This window comes from Rhinichthys klamathensis, unplaced genomic scaffold (assembly GCF_029890125.1).
Source record: "Rhinichthys klamathensis goyatoka isolate OS25496 unplaced genomic scaffold, OSU_Roscu_1.1 h1tg000538l_1, whole genome shotgun sequence".
In the NCBI taxonomy this organism is placed as follows: Eukaryota; Metazoa; Chordata; class Actinopteri; order Cypriniformes; family Leuciscidae; genus Rhinichthys; species Rhinichthys klamathensis.
In genome coordinates this window covers 335852-356171 of record NW_026607013.1, presented here as the reverse complement: position 1 = coordinate 356171, position 20320 = coordinate 335852, and the positions used below count along the sequence as shown (strand labels likewise).

General features: G+C 43.4%; 1 protein-coding gene across 1 annotated transcript; it reads left to right on the top strand.

Moving 5' to 3' along the window:
- Positions 1–5976: 5976 nt before the first annotated feature.
- Positions 5977–8118, top strand: LOC130073382 (piggyBac transposable element-derived protein 3-like). Its single transcript, XM_056238748.1, has 3 exons — positions 5977–6145; positions 6333–6392; positions 6803–8118. Exons 1-3 carry the CDS (start codon positions 5977–5979, stop codon positions 8116–8118), a joined length of 1545 nt encoding a protein of 514 aa, XP_056094723.1.
- The last annotated feature ends 12202 nt before the right edge of the window (positions 8119–20320 follow it).

Sequence of the window (20320 nt, the reverse complement as noted above, 5' to 3'; positions counted from 1 at the left end):
GCCACTTTATTAGGTACCCCATGCTAGTAACGGGTTGGACCCCCTTTTGCCTTCAGAACTGCCTCAATTCTTCGTGGCATAGATTCAACAAGGTGCTGGAAGCATTCCTCAGGGAGTTTGGTCCATATTGACATGATGGCATCACACAGTTGCCGCAGATTTGTCGGCTGCACATCCATGATGCGAATCTCCCGTTCCACCACATCCCAAAGATGCTCTATTGGGTTGAGATCTGGTGACTGTGGAGGCCATTTTAGTACAGTGAACTCATTGTCATGTTCAAGAAACCAATTTGAAATGATTAGAGCTTTGTGACATGGTGGAAGTAGCCATCAGAGGATGGGTACATGGTGGCCATAAAGGGATGGACATGGTCAGAAACAATGCTCAGGTAGGCCGTGGCATTTAAACGATGCCCAATTGGCACTAAGGGGCCTAAAGTGTGCCAGGAAAACATCCCCCACACCATTACACCACCACCACCAGCCTGCACAGTGGTAACAAGGCATGATGGTTCCATGTTCTCATTCTGTTTACGCCAAATTCTGACTCTAACATCTGAATGTCTCAACAGAAATCGAGACTCATCAGACCAGGCAACATTTTTCCAGTCTTCAACTGTTCAATTTTGGTGAGCTCTTGCAAATTGTAGCCTCTTTTTCCTATTTGTAGTGGAGATGAGTGGTACCCGGTGGAGTCTTCTGCTGTTGTAGCCCATCCGCCTCAAGGTTGTGCGTGTTGTGGCTTCACAAATGCTTTGCTGCATACCTCGGTTGTAACGAGTGGTTATTTCAGTCACTGTTGCCCTTCTATCAGCTCGAACCAGTCTGGCCATTCTCCTCTGACCTCTGGCATCAACAAGGCATTTCCGCCCACAGAACTGCCGCTCACTGGATGTTTTTTCTTTTTCGGACCATTCTCTGTAAACCCTAGAGATGGTTGTGCGTGAAAATCCCAGTAGATTAGCAGTTTCTGAAATACTCAGACCAGCCCTTCTGGCACCAACAATCATGCCACGTTCAAAGTCACTCAAATCAACTTTCTTCCCCATACTGATGCTCGGTTTGAACTGCAGGAGATTGTCTTGACCATGTCTACATGCCTAAATGCACTGAGTTGCCGCCATGTGATTGGCTGCTTAGAAATTAAGTGTTAACGAGCAGTTGGACAGGTGTACCTAATAAAGTGGCCGGTGAGTGTATATATATATAAACAAACAATCAAACAAGACCATGCTAATATGGAATGGCACAGCAGCCTAAAATCATCATGTCTACACTTTTTTACACACAGTTCTCCAATGGTGTAATGTATGATAACAACAGTTCTAAACTAGCGTATTGGCACATTATACATCCACAAACACATTCGACCTCTCACTATCACATTCAAATAAACAATATTTATCTTTCTGATTTAGTGTGAACAGAAAACAATCCATCAGCTTTTGTTCATTACTTACTTTTATCAGCTGATCGTCTTGGCTTTTTTGGGGCAGATGTCTGTGGTACGTCTCTCGATGACCCATCAGCAGAAGCTTTTGCGTCCGCATGGGACACCACTGCAGCTTTACGTTTCAACTTATTTTTCGCTTTCTTATCCGGTTTATTCACACATTCAGACACACCGACATTGCTCACAACGTTTGATAAACCCTCTGTAAATACATGTGTTAAAGTTTTAAAACAAAATCAACAAACCATAGCAGCATAACATTGTTTGATAAAGCCAAATGACAATGCACTTACCCAGGGGAATAACTCCAACGTTAGCAGACTCGCTGCTTCGCTGTGGTCCGTGTACTAAGGCCTTGATAGTTACGCGTTTCGGCCCTGGTAAAAACAAAAAACCCCAAGAAGATAAGATAATTTCACACAGCCACAACACTGTTTAAACACGGGTGTAACAACATTTAACAATACCTGGCACAAGTGCTTCCGTGATCGCTCGTGAAGAGGCAACAGCGTTGTGCTTAGCACCAGTTGTGCTAGGTCTAGCCACGCCTCCTGGCGAAAACAAAACAAAAACATCATCCGTCACACACACGCACACAAACACACACACACACACACAACGTATGCAACATTTAAACATAATTATACGTACCGCCGGCTTGATTTAGGAAATTAATCTCCTCAACAAGATCGAAGAGACTCAAACTTTCACCATCTGAAGCGGGCAGATAAAACCTTAAGTAAGCAATAGAACAGCGACGCTCGTAAACAAAAATAATGTTTCTTAACAATGTTACTAAATAATAAAAAACACTCACTGTTAGAACAGGATTCCATCTTCTTGCACTCACGATTCCAACAACACAATATGGCTTGGAAAATAGTTTGAGAACGAGAATAAACAGCGGTGATGCTTGACACGAGACACGACACACTAGTACGCTTCAGTGACTGTGCTCGCGTTCAACACACATTTATACACGCAGGTTTTGGCGAAGTGTGAAAATGGGCCTCCCCAGCAGACAGAATACACAACGACATAACATCTCGCGCAGGTAGACGGCCAATAAACCCGGAAGGCCAAGGGCCAGACACCTTTCTTTTACACCTCTGACCCAGGATGTCAACGCAGGAGGATGTCACATGGCGTCGCGCAGCCTAGACATACCGGAGCCTGTCAGCGACCCATCATAAATCAGAGACAGGGGAACCTCAGAACCATAAATCAAAGTCATAAAACACCTTTTTTGACACATGGTTTATGTTAATACTACTCATTTGAATCTGTTTTTACATATAACGGGAAAAAAATACAGACGGCCCGGCGGCAACAGTGCAGAAGACGAGAAGACGCCTCTTATCATTCTTAATATTATTTTTCTTATTTAACGCTCTCTCTTCATAGATACTTTCTATGCTTGGTTATGCAGTCCCTAACAATTTACTTGCCATTGTTATGTGTCATTGCACACACACACATACATGTCTATATTACTAACAGAGCACTGTCGCTCTACACTGGCCAAGAGGGGACTTTCTGAACGATTTCTATCCAACCAACTGGGGACTCTGTGTGTGTGTGTGTGTGAACAGTGAAGTGAACTGGCAGTGAAATCTGTCTTCATTATGGAACTTATATTGTTACATTATATATCTTTTATATACATTATATGTATATATATATAATGTTCACACAGGCATCAGATATCCCAATATGCATAGATAAACATATACAATATAATATTAAAAAGAGAATGACCTAACCATCAGTTTTCAAAAATTCAAAAATTAATTTTTTTGAGTAAAGACCATTTGAATCTGTTTTTCATTCAACGGGTAAAAAATACAGACGGCCCGGCGGCAACAGTTCAAAAGCAGAGGCGAGAAGACGCCTCTTATCATTCTTAATATTATTTTTCTTATTTAATGCTCTCTCTTCATAGATACTTTTTATACTTTGTTATGCAGTCCCTTTAGGGATTATGCCAGAAAATAGCTCCTTAAAGTAACGATTTCTATGATTTAATGCAGAATAATGATTTTATTAATCAAAATGAACTCGGCCCCCATTCAGATGGTAATGAACGATTCCAGTTTGGCTGCTTTGTACATTTCTTGCCATCACAAACACTGTAAAGATTTTGGAGGTCACTGATTCTTGGGAATTTGGATAAAACAGGTTTTAATTTTGAAAATAAAAAGTTAGTTAAATTACAAAATCTGCAAGTATATCATTATAGACCAAGGTCTTGGCTGTTCAGCAATGTAACGGTGCAACCTCCTCATTTTGAAAAATAATAAATTATTTTTTATTTATTTGGTCTAATATGTATTTAGAGTTCCCTTTCAAGGGAACTTCGAGCTGCGTTTGAGACGCGGTGGGAACGCTCTGCGTGATTGCGTCATGAAGCACGTGTAAAATCAGTCCAATGGAAGCCCGATACGTCATGGGTGACGTCATAGACCAGGAAACTATAAATCACCCTTGAAAACAGACCGCGACAGCTTCTGTTGTCTTCAGCAAGCGCTCTCTGTGATTCTGTCCTTGTCTATTTATTGTTGTTTGTCAAGCCCAATATATATATATCACTATCTATCATTATGGCGAGCAAAGCAATATTATAGACGTTGTGTTGTTCCCTGCCCTCGTTACATCACGGGTGGGGACACACATCAGCTTTTTGTTGCTGTTTGGGAGTGGAGCATGCAACAGTCATTTCTCGAGGGATCTGACTGTGCATTGCGAGAAGCTGTCCGTGAGGACGCTCCGCTCCCGCCGGGCGTTCTTCGAGGAGGACGGTTCGGTTCGCGTTCCCCGAGCGGGTCTCTCTGTTGCCGAGGCTCGGAGACGGCTCGTATTTCGGGGTTCGAAAACGGATCTGACAGCGGGGGTTGGGACGGGCTCCGCCCTTTCTCAGCTTTCACATGCCAGATCTAGTGTGCTGCGATTTCCAGTTCCAAGGAATTGGTATCGTTAGTGTTTTGTTTAAAAAGAAAGAAAACAAATACAAATCTTTATAAAAAGGCAGATGTTTGAGTTTTCAATGAATACATTTTCCAGCTCATAACTCTGTTGAATAAAGAGGAGCTTTTTTAAAGAAAAAAAAGGAGGTTTTATCTAGTGCTGTTGCCAGTTAAATATTTACTGGCCAGCTGAACATTATGAGATTGAAAATAAAGAAGAGTTTGTTAGATGAACTGTATCTTAAAACAGGAAAACTCTGTATCTCAGCCTCCTCGTCGGGGACTGTGGTTTTTCCCTATCTCCACACTGAGGTGTCGAGATCGTGGAATAAACCGGTTTGTATTTTATGTGTTTAATCCCCAGATGTCTGACTATTGTAATGTTTGGGTATTAAGTATCATAGTATGACATTGCCTCGGGTTAAAGAGACGCTTGCGAGCTTTCTCTCTCCCGAGTCGGCGTTATCGTTATTAACCCCGACGTTACCCACCAGCCATCTTAATAATGAATACATTTTTATTAGGCAGCGCTGGTGGGTAGAGTATATAAGGACATGGATGAATGTGAGGGGCGACTCTCTGAGGAGGGTCGCAGCGCTGCCAGTTCGGTTGTTTCCTGCTGGTGGCCGCAGAGTGATATATATGTATATATATATAAGTTTTTCTGATATAAAGATAAAGGAAAATAAAGATATAATTATGTCTGTTCTTCTGGACGCTCCGCTTTCAAGAAAACTAAGAAATAAACCATTCAGCGGCGTTCCAGAGGTTTCTTCCTCACCAATCTAATGTTCCTGAGACGGCCAAAATATTATGCTCCTCTCAGCACAAAGTGCAAAACAGAGCGTCGCCATTCGGGCTCCTCCGCAATTGAGGGGTACCTGGGTGGCGGTCGCAGTCTAGCCAGTTAGAGACATGCAAGATCTGAGGACTGTTTTATCTCTAAAATAGCTTTGACAAAGAAGAAGCCCTGACGCCGAGGCGATCAGGCTTCTAAGGGTGGTCCCCTCTGGGGTAGGGACGGTTTTGAGAAATCGTTTCTCCTCAGCGCCCTTTGGGGTGCGACTCTCTGAGGAGGGTCGCAGTACTGCCAGTTCGGTTTCCCTGCCGGTTCGCCGTTTCAGGGCACCAAGGTTCAGGTTTTTTTTCTGGCGCGATTTCTGACAGACTGCGTCTCTTGGCGGTAGTTTCAGACAGCAAATTTAAACGTCATTAAAAAACAAGGACCAGCCCATATCACAAACACACAAAAAAACAGAAACTTCAGCTCAGGTAAGTTATGATGACATATTCACCACTCAAAAAAGTTTTTATGAAATTAGTTTTTGGTAAATCGATCAAATGTCTATGTTGCCAAGCGGCAACACTGTGCAATAGTGGAATGACATTATTGCAATAGTTTAGCTAGCTAGAAAGGTCAGCTACAATCTGTTAAGCTGTAACAATAACAACATTAATACCAGTGATATAATGTTTATTAGTCATATGTTAAGGACTGCCAAGGCATTTGTATTATGGAAAAAAAATCTAATCTATTTTACTTTTGATTAGATACAGTATGAATACAGATATATCAGTGAGCACTGCCATATTATATGGCAAGGTAAAGAAAAGAAGGGCAGAACTGGCTCTTCCTGCAGATGAAAGTGTGGATGAGATAGGATTTAGTGACCATGAGGATGATGTGGATTGGACAGTAGATGTGAGCAGTGATGGAGACAGTTCAGGTAAGTTAGCTCAGAGGCAGGCAGACAAGACAGGTATTAGTCTAGCAAACAGTGTTAGCTAGATTATTCTGATGCATCTGGATACGTTAGACTTGTTATTTATTAATTATAATATGTATTGGACCTACTGTATTTTGTCTGTCAACACAAACACTGTATTGTTTTGAATCCTTTTGAATCCTTTCAGCAGATGAAGAGCTGCAGTTTGAAACTGAAGAGGGAATTGTGCCAGCAATAGAAGAGAGAGGTACAGAAATGCTATCTATTGTTATAGAGAACTGTGTGTGTGTGTGTGTGTGTGTGTGTGTGTGTGTGTTCATGTTTTTTCTATCCTGGTGGGGGACTTCAACCTGAATGCACACAGACACTGTGTGTGTGTGTGTGTGTGTGTGTGTGTGTGTGTGTGTGTGTGTGTGTGTGTGTGTGTGTGTGTGTGTGTGTGTGTGTGTGTGTGTGTGATGGGTAGGTTTAGGGCTAGGGTTAGTGTAAGAGGAGAGAATATACAGTTTGTACAGTATAACAACAATTACGAGTCCCCACAAAGATAGTGAACCAGACATGTGCGTGTGTAGGTTTGTACTTGTGCAGAAAGTGACAAAGAGACTTCCAACGTGTTTTTCACATAACATTAATGCATGTTTGCTTATGTTTCATTAGATCAAGAAGAGGTTAGAGCTGCCTGGTGCCCACCATTCCAAAAGACAAAGAACCTGAAATGGAGGAAAAAGAGGAGCACTGCTGCCGTTCCAGGATGGAAGGGCAGCCTCCCTCATGCTGACCATGTTAAGGAGCCCATTGAATACTTCAGGGGTCTTCTGAGCAGAAACATAATTGAAAAGATGGTGTTCCAGAGCAATCTCTACTCCATCCAGTGTGACCCAACCACGCCCTTGAATGTTACTTTTGAGGAGATAGAGCAGTTCATAGGGATATGCCTTCACATGTCTGTACATGGCCTGCCACATACCCGAATGTTTTGGGGCACAAAGACAAGAGTGGATTGTGTGGCTGACACAATGTCAATGAAAAGATGGGAGGCTATCAAACGCTTTCTACACTTTGCCAACAATGACGAACAGGTGCCTGCTGGACAGCCTGGCTATGACAAGCTGTTCAAAGTGAGACCACTCCTAACAGCTTTACAGGAGAGTTTTAATCACATCCCAATGGATGAGCACCTATGTGTTGATGAGCAGATTGTACCATTCAAAGATAAAAGCCAGCTGAAGCAGTACATTCCAATGAAGCCGAAGCGTTGGGGCTACAAGATCTTCGTGCTGTGTGATCGGAATGGCATCGCCTACAATTTTTATTTCTACACTGGTCCAATCACTTCAGTGGAGGGTTTTCCAGACCTGGGTGCCAGCGGAAATATTGTTTTGAAGTTGGCCTCGATTGTGCCGATGTATATATCCTACAAAATGTTTTATGACAACTGGTTTTGTGGTGTTGATCTTCAGTTGCAGCTTGAGAAAGTAGGGATCCACAGTGTGGGAACTGTAAGACAAAATCATCTGGCTGGATGCACCTTCACAGAGGACAAGTTTATGAAGACCTACAGACGTGGAACATATGAAGAAAAAGAGACAACACATGACGGTACAGCACTAACAGCAGTGAAATGGTTCGACAACTGCCCAGTTACCCTCCTAAGTACATTTGCAGCAGCCACTCCAACCTCAAATGTGGAGCGGTGGGACAAGAAGAGGAAGGAGGTCATTACAGTGGCGCGTCCAAACATCATTCAACTCTACAATGAAAGCATGGGTGGGGTGGATCTCATGGATTCTCTCATTGCTCTTTACCGCACCAAAATCCGCTCAAAGAAGTGGTACCACCGCATTGTGTTCCATATGTTGGACTTGACCACGGTGGAAAGCTGGCTGCTCTACCGCAGAGACTGTAAGGATGTGGGGCTCACACAAAATGCACAACTGCGTCTGCTTGACTTTAAAATTGACATTGCTCAATGACTTTGCAAAGAAAACAAGGGAGGGCTGAAGCGCAAAGGTAGGCCCTCACAGAGGAGCACTGAATCAGCTTTGGATGGGAAAAAACTCACCTGCTCACCACAGCCAGTACGACTGGACCAGACCAACCACTGGCCTACCATGGTGTCTCAAAAAGGCAGGTACAAGTATCCTGGCTGTAAGGGTATTGTTAGGGTGAAGTGCACCAAATGTGAGGTGTACCTGTGCCTTACCACTGAAAAAAACTGCTTCGTGAAGCTTCATACAGAAAAAAGGTGAAGTTTCAAGGATTATGGGATGGGGGTCATGTTCAGTCTTTCTCTCATAAGATTGCATAATGTTGAATTTCCATGAACTGCAATGTTTTTATGTAAATGTTGTATGATACATGATGAACAGTATTATATTTGTTCTTAACTGTATAAATTTGCAATTTAATAATATTAATAAAAAATGTAATGAAATTCAAAGAATGTAAAGCATTATTCAGCTAAAAATAATGGAATAAAAAGAATCAGTTGGAAGAATAATTTGTTGGAAAGTATGTATAAGGTGTTGTTTATAAGTACTGTGTTAAAGCTTATTATAGCACAAATTGAATCAACACAAACAACAACAATATTAACTATAAGTAAACTTACACTTATTCTAAGTCATTTCCACTATTGTACGTTGTTGCCGTATGGCAACATATCATAAAGTACCTTAGAATAATATTTTTTCCATTTTTTTTTTCTACAGCACTTCAAGTTAAGCCATTCTAAGAAAAGAAAAAGAGTCAAATATTTTTTTCTATAGGTCTATCATAATGCGTGCGGTAGAGGGTTAACCCTCTGGGGTCGGCGGTATCGCCAGCGATACCAGTTGACTTTTTTCCTTATCAGTGCAAAAGAGACTCAAATTACTCTGTTGATTTTGATCTTACATATAAGTGTTGTACATCATTCGATCCTGTTAAGTTTGTATTTTTTTTGTGGAACCTCACAATAAAAACAAAGTGTTGTGCTTTTCGCCTAATAAAGAAAAATAAACATGATGCGCGTTCTGCGTTCTCTCTGTCAGTGAAGTCCATTCTGAAACGCGTCCGAAAAATTAACTGTAACTAAGTCAATACTTGTCACAGAGAGACGAGACATGTGTCTTTTTAAAGCTTGTATTCTCTTCTTTTAAATGAAGTAATTTATAAAAAAAAAAAAATATTTCCAGTTTATGTAATCCGTTTGAAACCAAGGAGAGGTACAGTTTTTTCGTTCTCAGTTCATTAACTTTAATGAGCTGAGCCCGCCACGCCCCCAGCGCTTTTCACATGGTAAATAGGTGATCTAACGTTATGCATAGCACACGCCCAGCGATCAATGGCATAAAAACACGAAGTTTCTTCACTGATAGATTCATTGCGTTTTGAGGATGGCACGGTACTCCGACAAAGAGGCCCTTCAGATGATTCTGGACAGCAAGGAAGAATTCATTTTTCCTCAGAGGAAGATTATAACTCGGACGAGGAACGGCTGCATTTTGAAGAACGAATTGACCCCGCCGAGGATACAAGTTCAGAGTAAGTTGTTTAGTGTTTTATAATTTCGAGCTCAAATGAATTTTCAGACTATATTTTGCTTAGCTTTTGACATCTTACAGAAAAGATTGCCTCACAATATCCCTAACATTCGTGTATACGCTCGTGTAAACATTTTAAATGTGATATTACTCTCTAAACATATTTGTATATTAAATATATAGTTTTGATTAGCTTATGACACTGATTATCATGCTAAAATACTGCCTTATGCGTTATGTATTTTGTTTGCGAATAACTGCATGTTTAGGTATAGCCTATTGATTTAATGAAATATATTTCAGCCTCTGGTAAAATATGTGATACTGTCTAAATACAATATATTTTTTATATAAAAATGTTGAGTTTTGGTTAGCCTATGACACTACTTATGCTAAAATAGTGCCTTATGCGTAATGTATTTTGTTTGTGAATAACTGCTTAGGTTATATAACGAGAAATATTTCAGGCTCCGGTAAAAGAGGTCTAAATACAATATATTTTTTATATAATTAAATGTTCAGTTTTGGTTAGCCTATGACACTATATCATGCGTAAATAACTGAATACAGGTGTAAATGTTTGAAATGTAGTGATGTGTCATTCGCGAACGATCCGTTCATTGCGTGTAGGCCTATCACTAAATGTGTGCGGTCTATGGGCCATCAACAGATATTTCTCCGTCCCATGGCCCATCAACAGATATATACATACATTGTGCATCCATACCCATTAATTGTCCATCAGTTTACTTTGGATAATATATGCTAACAGTTTTTTTTAATTATTATTTTTATTTTTCGGAATGTGTCTGCATCATGCTCTCCTTCGCCAGCACCTCGCAGAGGGACAGGGGCGGATCTACAGGGGGGCAAGGGGGGGCAGGTGCCCCCCCACTCTAGAGCCTTGCCCCCCCAGCTGCCCCCCTAACTTTAATGATCCAAAAACTGTACTTGTAAAAACAACCTGCCACTATGTCCACAAGCTTCTCAAAACAGTGAACTAAACAATACATTTACCAAAAGTGAACAATTTCATTTTTATTTTTAAATATATTATTAGCCCCTCCCCCCTGCGTCCCTGATTCAAACGTGCAGAGTGGGCGGCGTTGGCGGCTCACACACACACACACACACAGCGAGTCTGCTGCGGTAAGGTGGCCCTGCAACCCGACTGGAGAGACTGAGCTGCCCCAGAGCCTCTGAAGGTGAAGTGAGTTTCCCCAGGTGTAGTTTAAACACACACGTTTAACTTAAAGTTACATTTGTAATGAATGTATTGTATACTAAAGACGATTCAGCATCAGCAAAAACAGCGCGTCTATTACGTTAGCCAAAATCAGCGGTCAATTCGCTCCCTTGTGATTTGTAAGAGCACTCTTCCCTTTGATTAGACTAATTTTGATTTTAGTAAAGACAAGAACAGCTTAAGGCGAGACACAAAAACATCCGTTTTTTTTCACTGGTTAATTTTAAGATTTTGGGCTTCTTTCAGACTTGTAGTGAATTTTTTTTCCAAAAAAACACATTTAGGACTTTATTTTACTACACTTTGTCTATTTGCGTCAGTAGATTTCTCCTAAATTCAACAAAAGTTGTCGTTCTAAATCAACATGCTGCTCCGCGATTGCTGCATGTCAATGTCATCACATACATCTCCTTTGGAAAGCTCTCTCTCCTGTACATTGTTGTCGTATCCAAATATGGTCATTTCCTTTTAATCAGTAACCAATCGTGAAAGTACAATGGACATTTAACTCTAAAACCGAAATCTCATTGACTGATGTCAATTTCTGACAACGTGATTTGTTCAGATGCATCACGTGACGTGCTCTGACATTTAGATATGCGTTTTTGACTGTTTTTCTGTTCAGTTGAAGGCCATAAATGCTGTGATTTAGGTGGTTTGTATTGTTGTTGCTAATGATTTGATAAGATATTGTGTCTGTAAATAGTTGTTTCCACTAAAAAAAGTATGATTTTTTACATTACAAATCTTTAAATGCTGTTTTCTCAAAATTATTTTTTTGTCATTCTCCAGTACAAACATCTCAGCCTGTGTAGCACCTATGTACACCAAACTTTCCAGTTATACACTTAGCAGTATTCTGAAGATATTTTCAGAGGGATTTGTTAATAAATCATTCCTAAAAACCTTTGTAGTGTGTAAGGGCATGATTAAACAATAACGTTAATCATTTAATAATGATTAAAAGTGTTTTTGTGTTTGTTTTGTTTAAGCAATTCACATATAGGGATTCCCATGTACCGTCTACCCCTGCCACCCTGCCAAGACCTCTTGCCACCCCTTTGCCCCCCCCATGTAAAATTTTCTAGATCCGCCACTGCAGAGGGACACGCAGGTGTCGTTCAGTTCTCAGTGCGGTCGAGAATCATACTGAGTAAGTGCACAGACGTAATATTTTACAGATGAAATTTAGCCTAATTGTGTTTACATCGTCATAATGTAAAAGTAGGCTACCTATTCTTGTGTGAAATTACAAAAAAAAAAAAAAAATATCCATGGCAATTAGTGATTGATAATGATAATAATACAGTTTATTTGATTGTGTTATCAGCATGCTCATGCTTTTTTTCTTTTTTATAACAGATGTGACAATGAACACGTCCATCCACCAGTTCCGAAGAGAGCCAAGGCAAACAAGCAGGCAAGCAATAGGCAGTCCACTTTTTTATATAAAAAAAAAAGAGTTTGGTCTTTTTATGTTTGTTTTTTTGAAAGGATGTGTTAAGTGATAGTAATGACTTTAAGTCTTTACGTTCTTAGGAAAGATTTCTATTTTGAATAAATGCTGTTCTTTTTAACTTTTTATTCATCAGTGAATCATTCTTAGTCCAGGCTGCCTCACAGCACCTTGGGCCATTAGCCATTGGGGGAGTGCCTTTAGTCTTCCCAGATGTAAATCACATTAATATTCATGGCCATTCACACTCCCACGCATACAGCAATGCTGACCAAAAACTGTCGTAAGAAATGTAAATCATTATATTGTTGTTTGTGAAAGAGTGGTCAGAATGATTTTCACTTCATTTTGAAGTAAAAAATCTAGCCTACAAGAATAGTAACTCAAAAGTCTTGTGGACAATTATTCAGTATGTGTTAAATGGCCTTATTGCGGCGAAATTTTTTTTCCCAAAACGTACTAACCACGCATAATATTTTTTTTCTATAAAATGCAAACATGTACATCCATTTTGCTCACATATTATTGTAGCAGAGTTTGTGCTGAATACAGCAAATTTATATGTTGGCAAATGGTATGTTTTAAGTAGCTGAAATAAGCACAAATGTCAGGGCATGTCAAAACATCTCAAGGGCCCCAAAAACACCTCAGACGGTTAAACAAAGAACGATTCAGTGCGTCCTCGTCCTCATGAAGGTTAACAGGTAACCTGTTAGCCAGCAACCCCCACTTTTGAAAAATCCCCAGAAATTGTTACGGATGGTGTATGGCTGGAAGCACGAGGAGACGAGGATACCAGGAAAACAGGATTTAATAGACAAAAACTCAGGAACCATATAACACACTCAACATTAACGCACCATATACAAACGAGAACCGACCAGGAGTGAGGGAGAACACAGGGTTTACATACACAGAGAACGGATCATGGGAACAAGACACAGCTGGGGCAAATTAACTAGAAACAGGTGAATGAACTGAACACAAACGAGGAGCGGGAAAACTGGGACACTGGACTGAACCCAAAATACTAAACAGGGGGAAACACAGGACATACATGTAACATTAGCTCCCCCTCCTGCAAGGCGCGTCCTCGCGCCGAGTAACATCAATAAGGGTGGGGGGGTGGGCGCCCTGGAGGCTGACGAGGGAGTGGCCTACCCGGAGCAGGAAGCCTCCAGGGCGGAGCAGGACGTGCAGGAGGCCAGGGCGGAGACTTTCCCTCGGGCGACCATGGCGGAGAATCCCCTTCGGGCGGCCATGGCGGAGAATCCCCTTCGGGCGGCCATGGCGGAGAATCCCCTTCGGGCGGCCATGGCGGAGAGGCCACTTCAGGTGGCCAGGGCGGAGAATCCCCTTCGGGCGGCCAGGGCGGAGAATCCCCTTCGGGCGGCCATGGCGGAGAATCCCCTTCGGGCGGCCATGGCGGAGAATCCCCTTCGGGCGGCCATGGCGGAGACGCACCTTCAGGTGGCCTATATCCCCCCCCAAAAACTTTCTTGGGGGGAATCACAGGCTCTGGGACAGGCTCTGGGACGTGGACAGTCTCAGGGTGGGCAGACGGGACATGGAAAGTCTCTGGCTGGGCTAGCGGTGAAGGCCCGGCTATGCTGGATGGAACCAGCGGTGAAGGCTCAGAAGGGCTGGACGGGACCAGCGGAGAAGGCTCTGAAGGACTGGACGGGACCAGCGGAGAAGGCTCTGGCTCAGCCGGCGTGACGCGAAGCTCCGGCTCGGCAGGCGTGCAGGTAAGCTCAGGCTCGGCAGGCGTGCAGGTAAGCTCAGGCTCGGCAGGCGTGCAGGTAAGCTCAGGCTCGGCAGGCGTGCAGGGAAGCTCAGGCTCGGCAGGCGTGCAGGGAAGCTCAGGCTCGGCAGGCGTGCAGGCGACGTGAAGCTGCGGTGCAGGCTTGGCTGGATTGGGCGGAACCAATGGTGAGGGCTTGGCTGGGCTGGACAGAACCAGCGGTGCAGGCCTGGCTGGGCTGGACAGAACCAGTGGTGCAGGCTTGGCTGGGCTGGACGGAACCAGCGGAGAAGGCTTGGCTGGGCTGGACGGAACCAGTGGTGCAGGCTTGGCTGGGTTGGAGGGAACCAACGGTGAGGGCTTGGCTGGGCTGGACAGAACCAGCGGTGCAGGCCTGGCTGGGCTGGACAGAACCAGTGGTGCAGGCTGCTCTAGGCTGGACAGGACCAGCGGCGCAGACGGCTCTGGGCTGGACAGGACCAGCGGCGAAGACGGCTCTGGGCTGGACAGGACCAGCGGCGAAGAGGGCTTTGAGCTGGACAGGACCAGCGGCGAAGAGGGCTCTGAGCTGGACAGGACCAGCGGCGAAGAGGGCTCTGGACTGGACAGGACCAGCGGCGAAGACGGCTCTGGACTGGACAGGACCAGTGGCGAAGAGGGCTCTGAGCTGGACAGGACCAGCGGCGAAGAGGACTTTGAGCTGGACAGGACCAGCGGCGAAGACGGCTCTGGGCTAGACAGGACCAGCGGCGAAGAGGACTCTGAGCTGGACAGGACCAGCGGCGAAGAGGGCTTTGAGCTGGACAGGACCAGCGGCGAAGAGGGCTTGGTGCTGGAAGGATGAGACTCAGATTGGACGGTCTCAGGCTGGATGGTCTCGGCGAGACTAGACTCAGGCTGGACGGTCTCGGCGGGACGAGACTCAGCCTGGACGGTCTCGGCGGGACGAGACTCAGGCTGGACGGTCTCGGCGGGACGTGACTCAGGCTGGACGGTCTCAGGCTGGATGGTCTCGGCGAGACTAGACTCAGGCTGGACGGTCTCGGCAGGGTGAGACTCTGGGACGATGGCACATTTGGCAGCACGCGCTGACATCAGCGGGGGATCGGCCACGCAGGAAATCAGCCCTGGACGGCCATAAACTGATCCAGTAGTTGGCTTGCTGGTTAGCGTGACGTGAACTGACTCTGGTAGGGTGGCTTCCTCTTCGTGGGTATCGCAGAGCCCAACGGTGAATGGCGACCCATTATGAGACAGGACCCACTCGACGAATGCCTCGAAGTTCTCTCGAGGTCCCACACCGGGCAGGCGTGCCTTTGTCTCTACATTGAGGCCAGTATGAAAAAAACCACTCAATGAGAGATCGGGGAAGGAGGTTAGGCACGCCAGGTCGAGATAAGCCGCGGTGTGGGCCTCGAGAGATAGCTGGCCCTGTTCCAGCAAGATCAGCTGCACTGCAGCATCCATCGTTGTTTTTGGGGCGGTTCTTCTGTTACGGATGGTGTATGGCTGGAAGCACGAGGAGACGAGGATACCAGGAAAACAGGATTTAATAGACAAAAACTCAGGAACCATATAACACACTCAATATTAACGCACCATATACAAACGAGAACCGACCAGGAGTGAGGGAGAACACAGGGTTTACATACACAGAGAACGGATCATGGGAACAAGACACAGCTGGGGCAAATTAACTAGAAACAGGTGAATGAACTGAACACAAACGAGGAGCGGGAAAACTGGGACACTGGACTGAACCAAAAATACTAAACAGGGGGAAACACAGGACATACATGTAACAGAAATGGCATACCCAAACTAAAACAGATACAGTTCATGAACCCTTTGCACTAAAAGCACAAGTATGGCCTCATTTGAAAGCTGACACTTTGCAATTATTGTAAATTTAGAATTAATTATTGTCATAATGAAAAAAAATGTTATAAATAGCTTAAAGGTTTTGTAAAGTTTTTAGAAATTTAATTTTTATGAAATGTCATAAAAAATAATATTGAGGTAGGCATTGTATCAGTCTAGAAATGCACTGCAGCTAAAGCCACATGTCTGACCATGTTATATTTAAAATCTGAAGATAAGTCTAAAAACTTAAATTAAATAAATGTTTTTAAAAATCATGTAATATGACTATTTTGTTTAGACTAAAAACACACGTGCGTTGTTACTAAATAAACAATATCTGGCACTAAAAATAAACATGGGAAAACAAAGATACCAAAATAAATAATGTGGGAGAGAAGTGAGAGAGCTCTCACTCCTAGTCACAGGTCTTTATACTAACCCCTATGGTGAGTTAATTAGGGATTGCATACACCTGTTGCCCAACTAACGTCTGCACTGTGTAGCAGAGCCAGTAGGGGCAAACAGGCAGGCGTAACACCTCCCCCACAAAATGTATTCCTCTAAGGAATGCAAAAAAACAACAACAACAACTTCTCCACGATTGATCCCACTCCACTTGGTTCCTAGTTCCTGCTTCCTGGGCCATAGGAAACAGGATAGAAAGAGAAGGGAGAAAGGGAAAAAAAGAAACAACAAAATATTTATCCTCATGCCAAGATAGGGCATCAGCGATGATATTTTCACTGCCCCGAATGTGTTGAATGTCAAGGGAAAATGGTTGTAAGAAGAGACTCCACCGCATTAACCTCTGATTACGATCCTTCATTCTGTGTAAAAACACCAAAGGATTATGGTCGGTATAAACCACGATTGGACTTGCAGATGATCCCAGATAGATTTCAAAATGTTGGATGGCCAAAATAAGAGCAAGCGTCTCCTTTTCCACAACAGAGTAAACTCGCTGATGGATATTGAATTTTTTTTAAAAATAACAGACTGGATGTTCTATTCCATCCTGACTTCTTTGTAGGAGAACAGCTCCGGCTCCAGTATCGCTGGCATCGACAGCTAAACAAAAAGGTTGAGAGAAATCTGGTGCAACAAGCACAGGAGCACTAGCCAACAGTGCTTTGGCTCCATCGAATGCCTGTTGGGTAACAGTGGTCCAATTAATGGATACTTTTGTACTTATAAGATCGGTCAAGGGTGATACAATAGAGGCAAAGTTTGGGCAAAACCCACGATAATATCCGGCCATTCCCAGAAACCTACGCAATTCCTTGCGATTTGTAGGCACTGGAAAAGCATAGATGGACTCAATCTTAGCTTCAATGGGGCGAACATGTCCATTTCCTACTATTTTACCTAAATAGGTAACAGTAGCTTTCCCAAATTCGCACTTTGCCAAATTTAAAGTTAAAGAAGCCTCAGTCAAACGAACAAATAACTCCCTTATTTGGACTAGGTGATCAGACCAAGATGAACTGTACAGAACCACATCGTCCAAATAAGCGTCACAGTCAGATAATCCAGACAACACCTTATTTATAAGGCGTTGGAAGGTGGATGGAGCATTTCGAACCCCAAACGGCATAACACGGTATTGAAGAAAGTCATCAGGTGTCACGAATGCAGACAGTTCCCTTGCTCTAACAGTTAGTGGAACCTGCCAGTACCCTTTTAAGAGATCAAACTTGCTCACGAATTTTGCAGACCCCACTCTATCCACACAATCATCTATGCGGGGTAAAGGATAGCAGTCGGGCTTAGTGATGGAATTAAGCTTACGATATTCTGTACAAAATCTGTAGGATCCGTTGTGATCTAATAAGTCAGTCACCTCCTTTTTCAACAAGTCCCGTTTCACAGGGTTTACCCTATACGCATGCTGCTTAATTGGTGAAGCAGAACCCACATCAATGTCATGTTCAATCACTGTAGTGCAAGCAGGCACATCAGAAAACAAGTGAGGAAAAGACTCCACTAACTGAAGAATGTCACTTTTCTCAGAGGGAGATACATGGGGTAAATCCTTCGACAACTCCTCGAGAAGGGAAGTGAATGCAATCATCCCTCATACAATTCAAGGAGGAACTCTCTGAAAAGGAAGTCCCCTCCCCACTCATAATGTGAAGAATCATCAGACACAGTGGTTACTAACCCCACAGAAGATGCAGGAGGAAAATAAGGCTTCAAAAGATTTATGTGGCAAACCTGTACTCCCTTGCGTCGTTCTGGGGTTTTCAAAAGATAATTCTGTCCAGAAAGGCATTTGAGGACCGGATAAGGACCTGCAAAACGGGCTTGAAAAGGATTACTTACAAGTGGCAACAAAGCTAGTACTTGGTCTCCAACCTGAAATTTCCGAGGCACTCCTCGTTTGTTAAACAACCTCTCCATCTTACACTGTGACTTTCCCAGTTTCCTCTGAGCAATTGCTCGAGCCTCATGCAGCCGATATCGAAAACCACTCACAAAGTCCAAAACAGGGAGGGTTCAGAAGGAATCCAGTTGTCAGCTAAAACGGCAGTGGGACCACGAACTTCATGACCAAATATCAGATAATTTGGACTAAATCCAATGCTCTCCTGAGTAACCTCTCTAACTCCCATAAGCAACCAAGGCAGCCCCTCCTCCCAATCGGAACCAAGCTCCACACAGTATGACCGTAGCAATGACTTCAGGGTCTGATTAAATCTTTCGAGGGCCCCTTGACTCTGAGGGTGATATGCACTGGAAATGTTATGACTGATTTTCAACTGACGTAAGGCCTTAGCAAACTGACGGCTCATAAAGTTAGAGCCCTGGTCAGACTGGATAACTCTAGGAATGCCAAATGTTGACATGAAAGAGGTTAAAGCTTTTAGAATAGATTTTGTAGTAATGGACCTGACAGGATATGCAGCTGGATACCGGGTAGATAAACACATAACTGTGAGTAGATACAAATGACCAGTCTTTGATCTAGGTAAAGGACCTACGCAATCAACCAGCAAATACTCAAATGGTTTTGATATAGCTGGAATAGGTCGGAGAAGAGCCACAGGGATTTTCTGGTTTGGCTTACCAGTGAGTTGGCACACATGACAAGTTCTAATAAACTTTGCCACGTCTCTTTTTAAACCAGGCCAGAAGAACTTGCTTTGCAATCGATCATATGTTTTCCTCACTCCCATATGTCCAGCCACTCCATCATGCGCTAACCCAATCACAGACTGTCTAAATTTAAGAGGAACTACCACTTGAACATAAACCTTAGTAATGGGTTCAGATTCACTGACCCACCGTCTAAGCAACATTCCATCTTTCAGGAAGTAGCAAGAGGGTAGCTGAGTCTCAATATCCCCGTCGATACAAACCATTGAGAACAAAGGTTTAAGAGTTACATCAGCTAACTGTTCTTGAATCAAGTCCTCTCTAGAAACATGAAAAATAGAGGATAAAAGATCCTCTGATACTGCCTTCTCCCGAGAGACAGACTCCTCAGAAAAGAAAACAGATGAATCTGAAATGATGTTATCTGCCAAGGTCGTACCAAGTGGTTCCCCTTCAACTGTCTCACCAACAACCTGTTTTGAGGGAACAAAACTAAACCCATCTACATCATCCTCCAAATGAACAGGTAGCCCTTTCTCCATAGTTACCTCAGGATGTAAAGAAACTTCACCTTCACACAGTCGGTCGCCCTTAAGTTGTTTTCCTCTGGCTCGGGTGACAGCACAGGAAGGAAACACGTGGGGAAATTTTTGACCACATTCATCAGGAACATCGGCAGACATAGGTGAGGAGACTGCAACAGTAGATGGTACAGGTTTTGATGTTCCCCAGACATTCCCCTGAGCAAGATCGTTCCCCAGAATAAAAGAAACCCCTGGCACAGGAAGGGAAGACCGTACTCCAACAATCACATCTCCATTTACAAGATCAGAGGCAAGATGTACCTTGTGTAAGGGAACCTTTAAGAAGGTCATTTCTATCCCCCTAATTAATACATCCCTCCCGGTCGCAGTCTGACCTGAGAGTGGGAGAACTCCCTCTAGCAAAAACGACTGAGAAGCGCCAGTGTCTCTCAGGATCTTCAAAGAAACTTCTCCCTCTTGTCCTGGCAAAGACACAATGCCATTAGTAATAAATGGAGCATACTCTGAATAATTATCTCCAACATCTACCTGTTTTGAGATCCCCTTCCTAATCTCAGAATTCTGTTGGTGAGCATAAATCTCCAGCGGTTCAAGTCCCACAAATCCAACTGGCTTAGCAGACTTCTTTAAAGCGTTACATTCAGATATCTTATGCCCTACTTTGTGACAGTAAAAACAGATCACCTTACCCTTCTTATCTG

Coding starts and splice junctions, on each gene's coding strand:
- LOC130073382 (XM_056238748.1), top strand. CDS start 5,977: ATGAATACAGATATATCAGTGAGCACTGCCATATTATATGGCAAGGTA. Junction 6,146..6,332: donor CAGTGATGGAGACAGTTCAG/GTAAGTTAGCTC, acceptor GAATCCTTTCAG/CAGATGAAGAGCTGCAGTTT. Junction 6,393..6,802: donor GCCAGCAATAGAAGAGAGAG/GTACAGAAATGC, acceptor ATGTTTCATTAG/ATCAAGAAGAGGTTAGAGCT.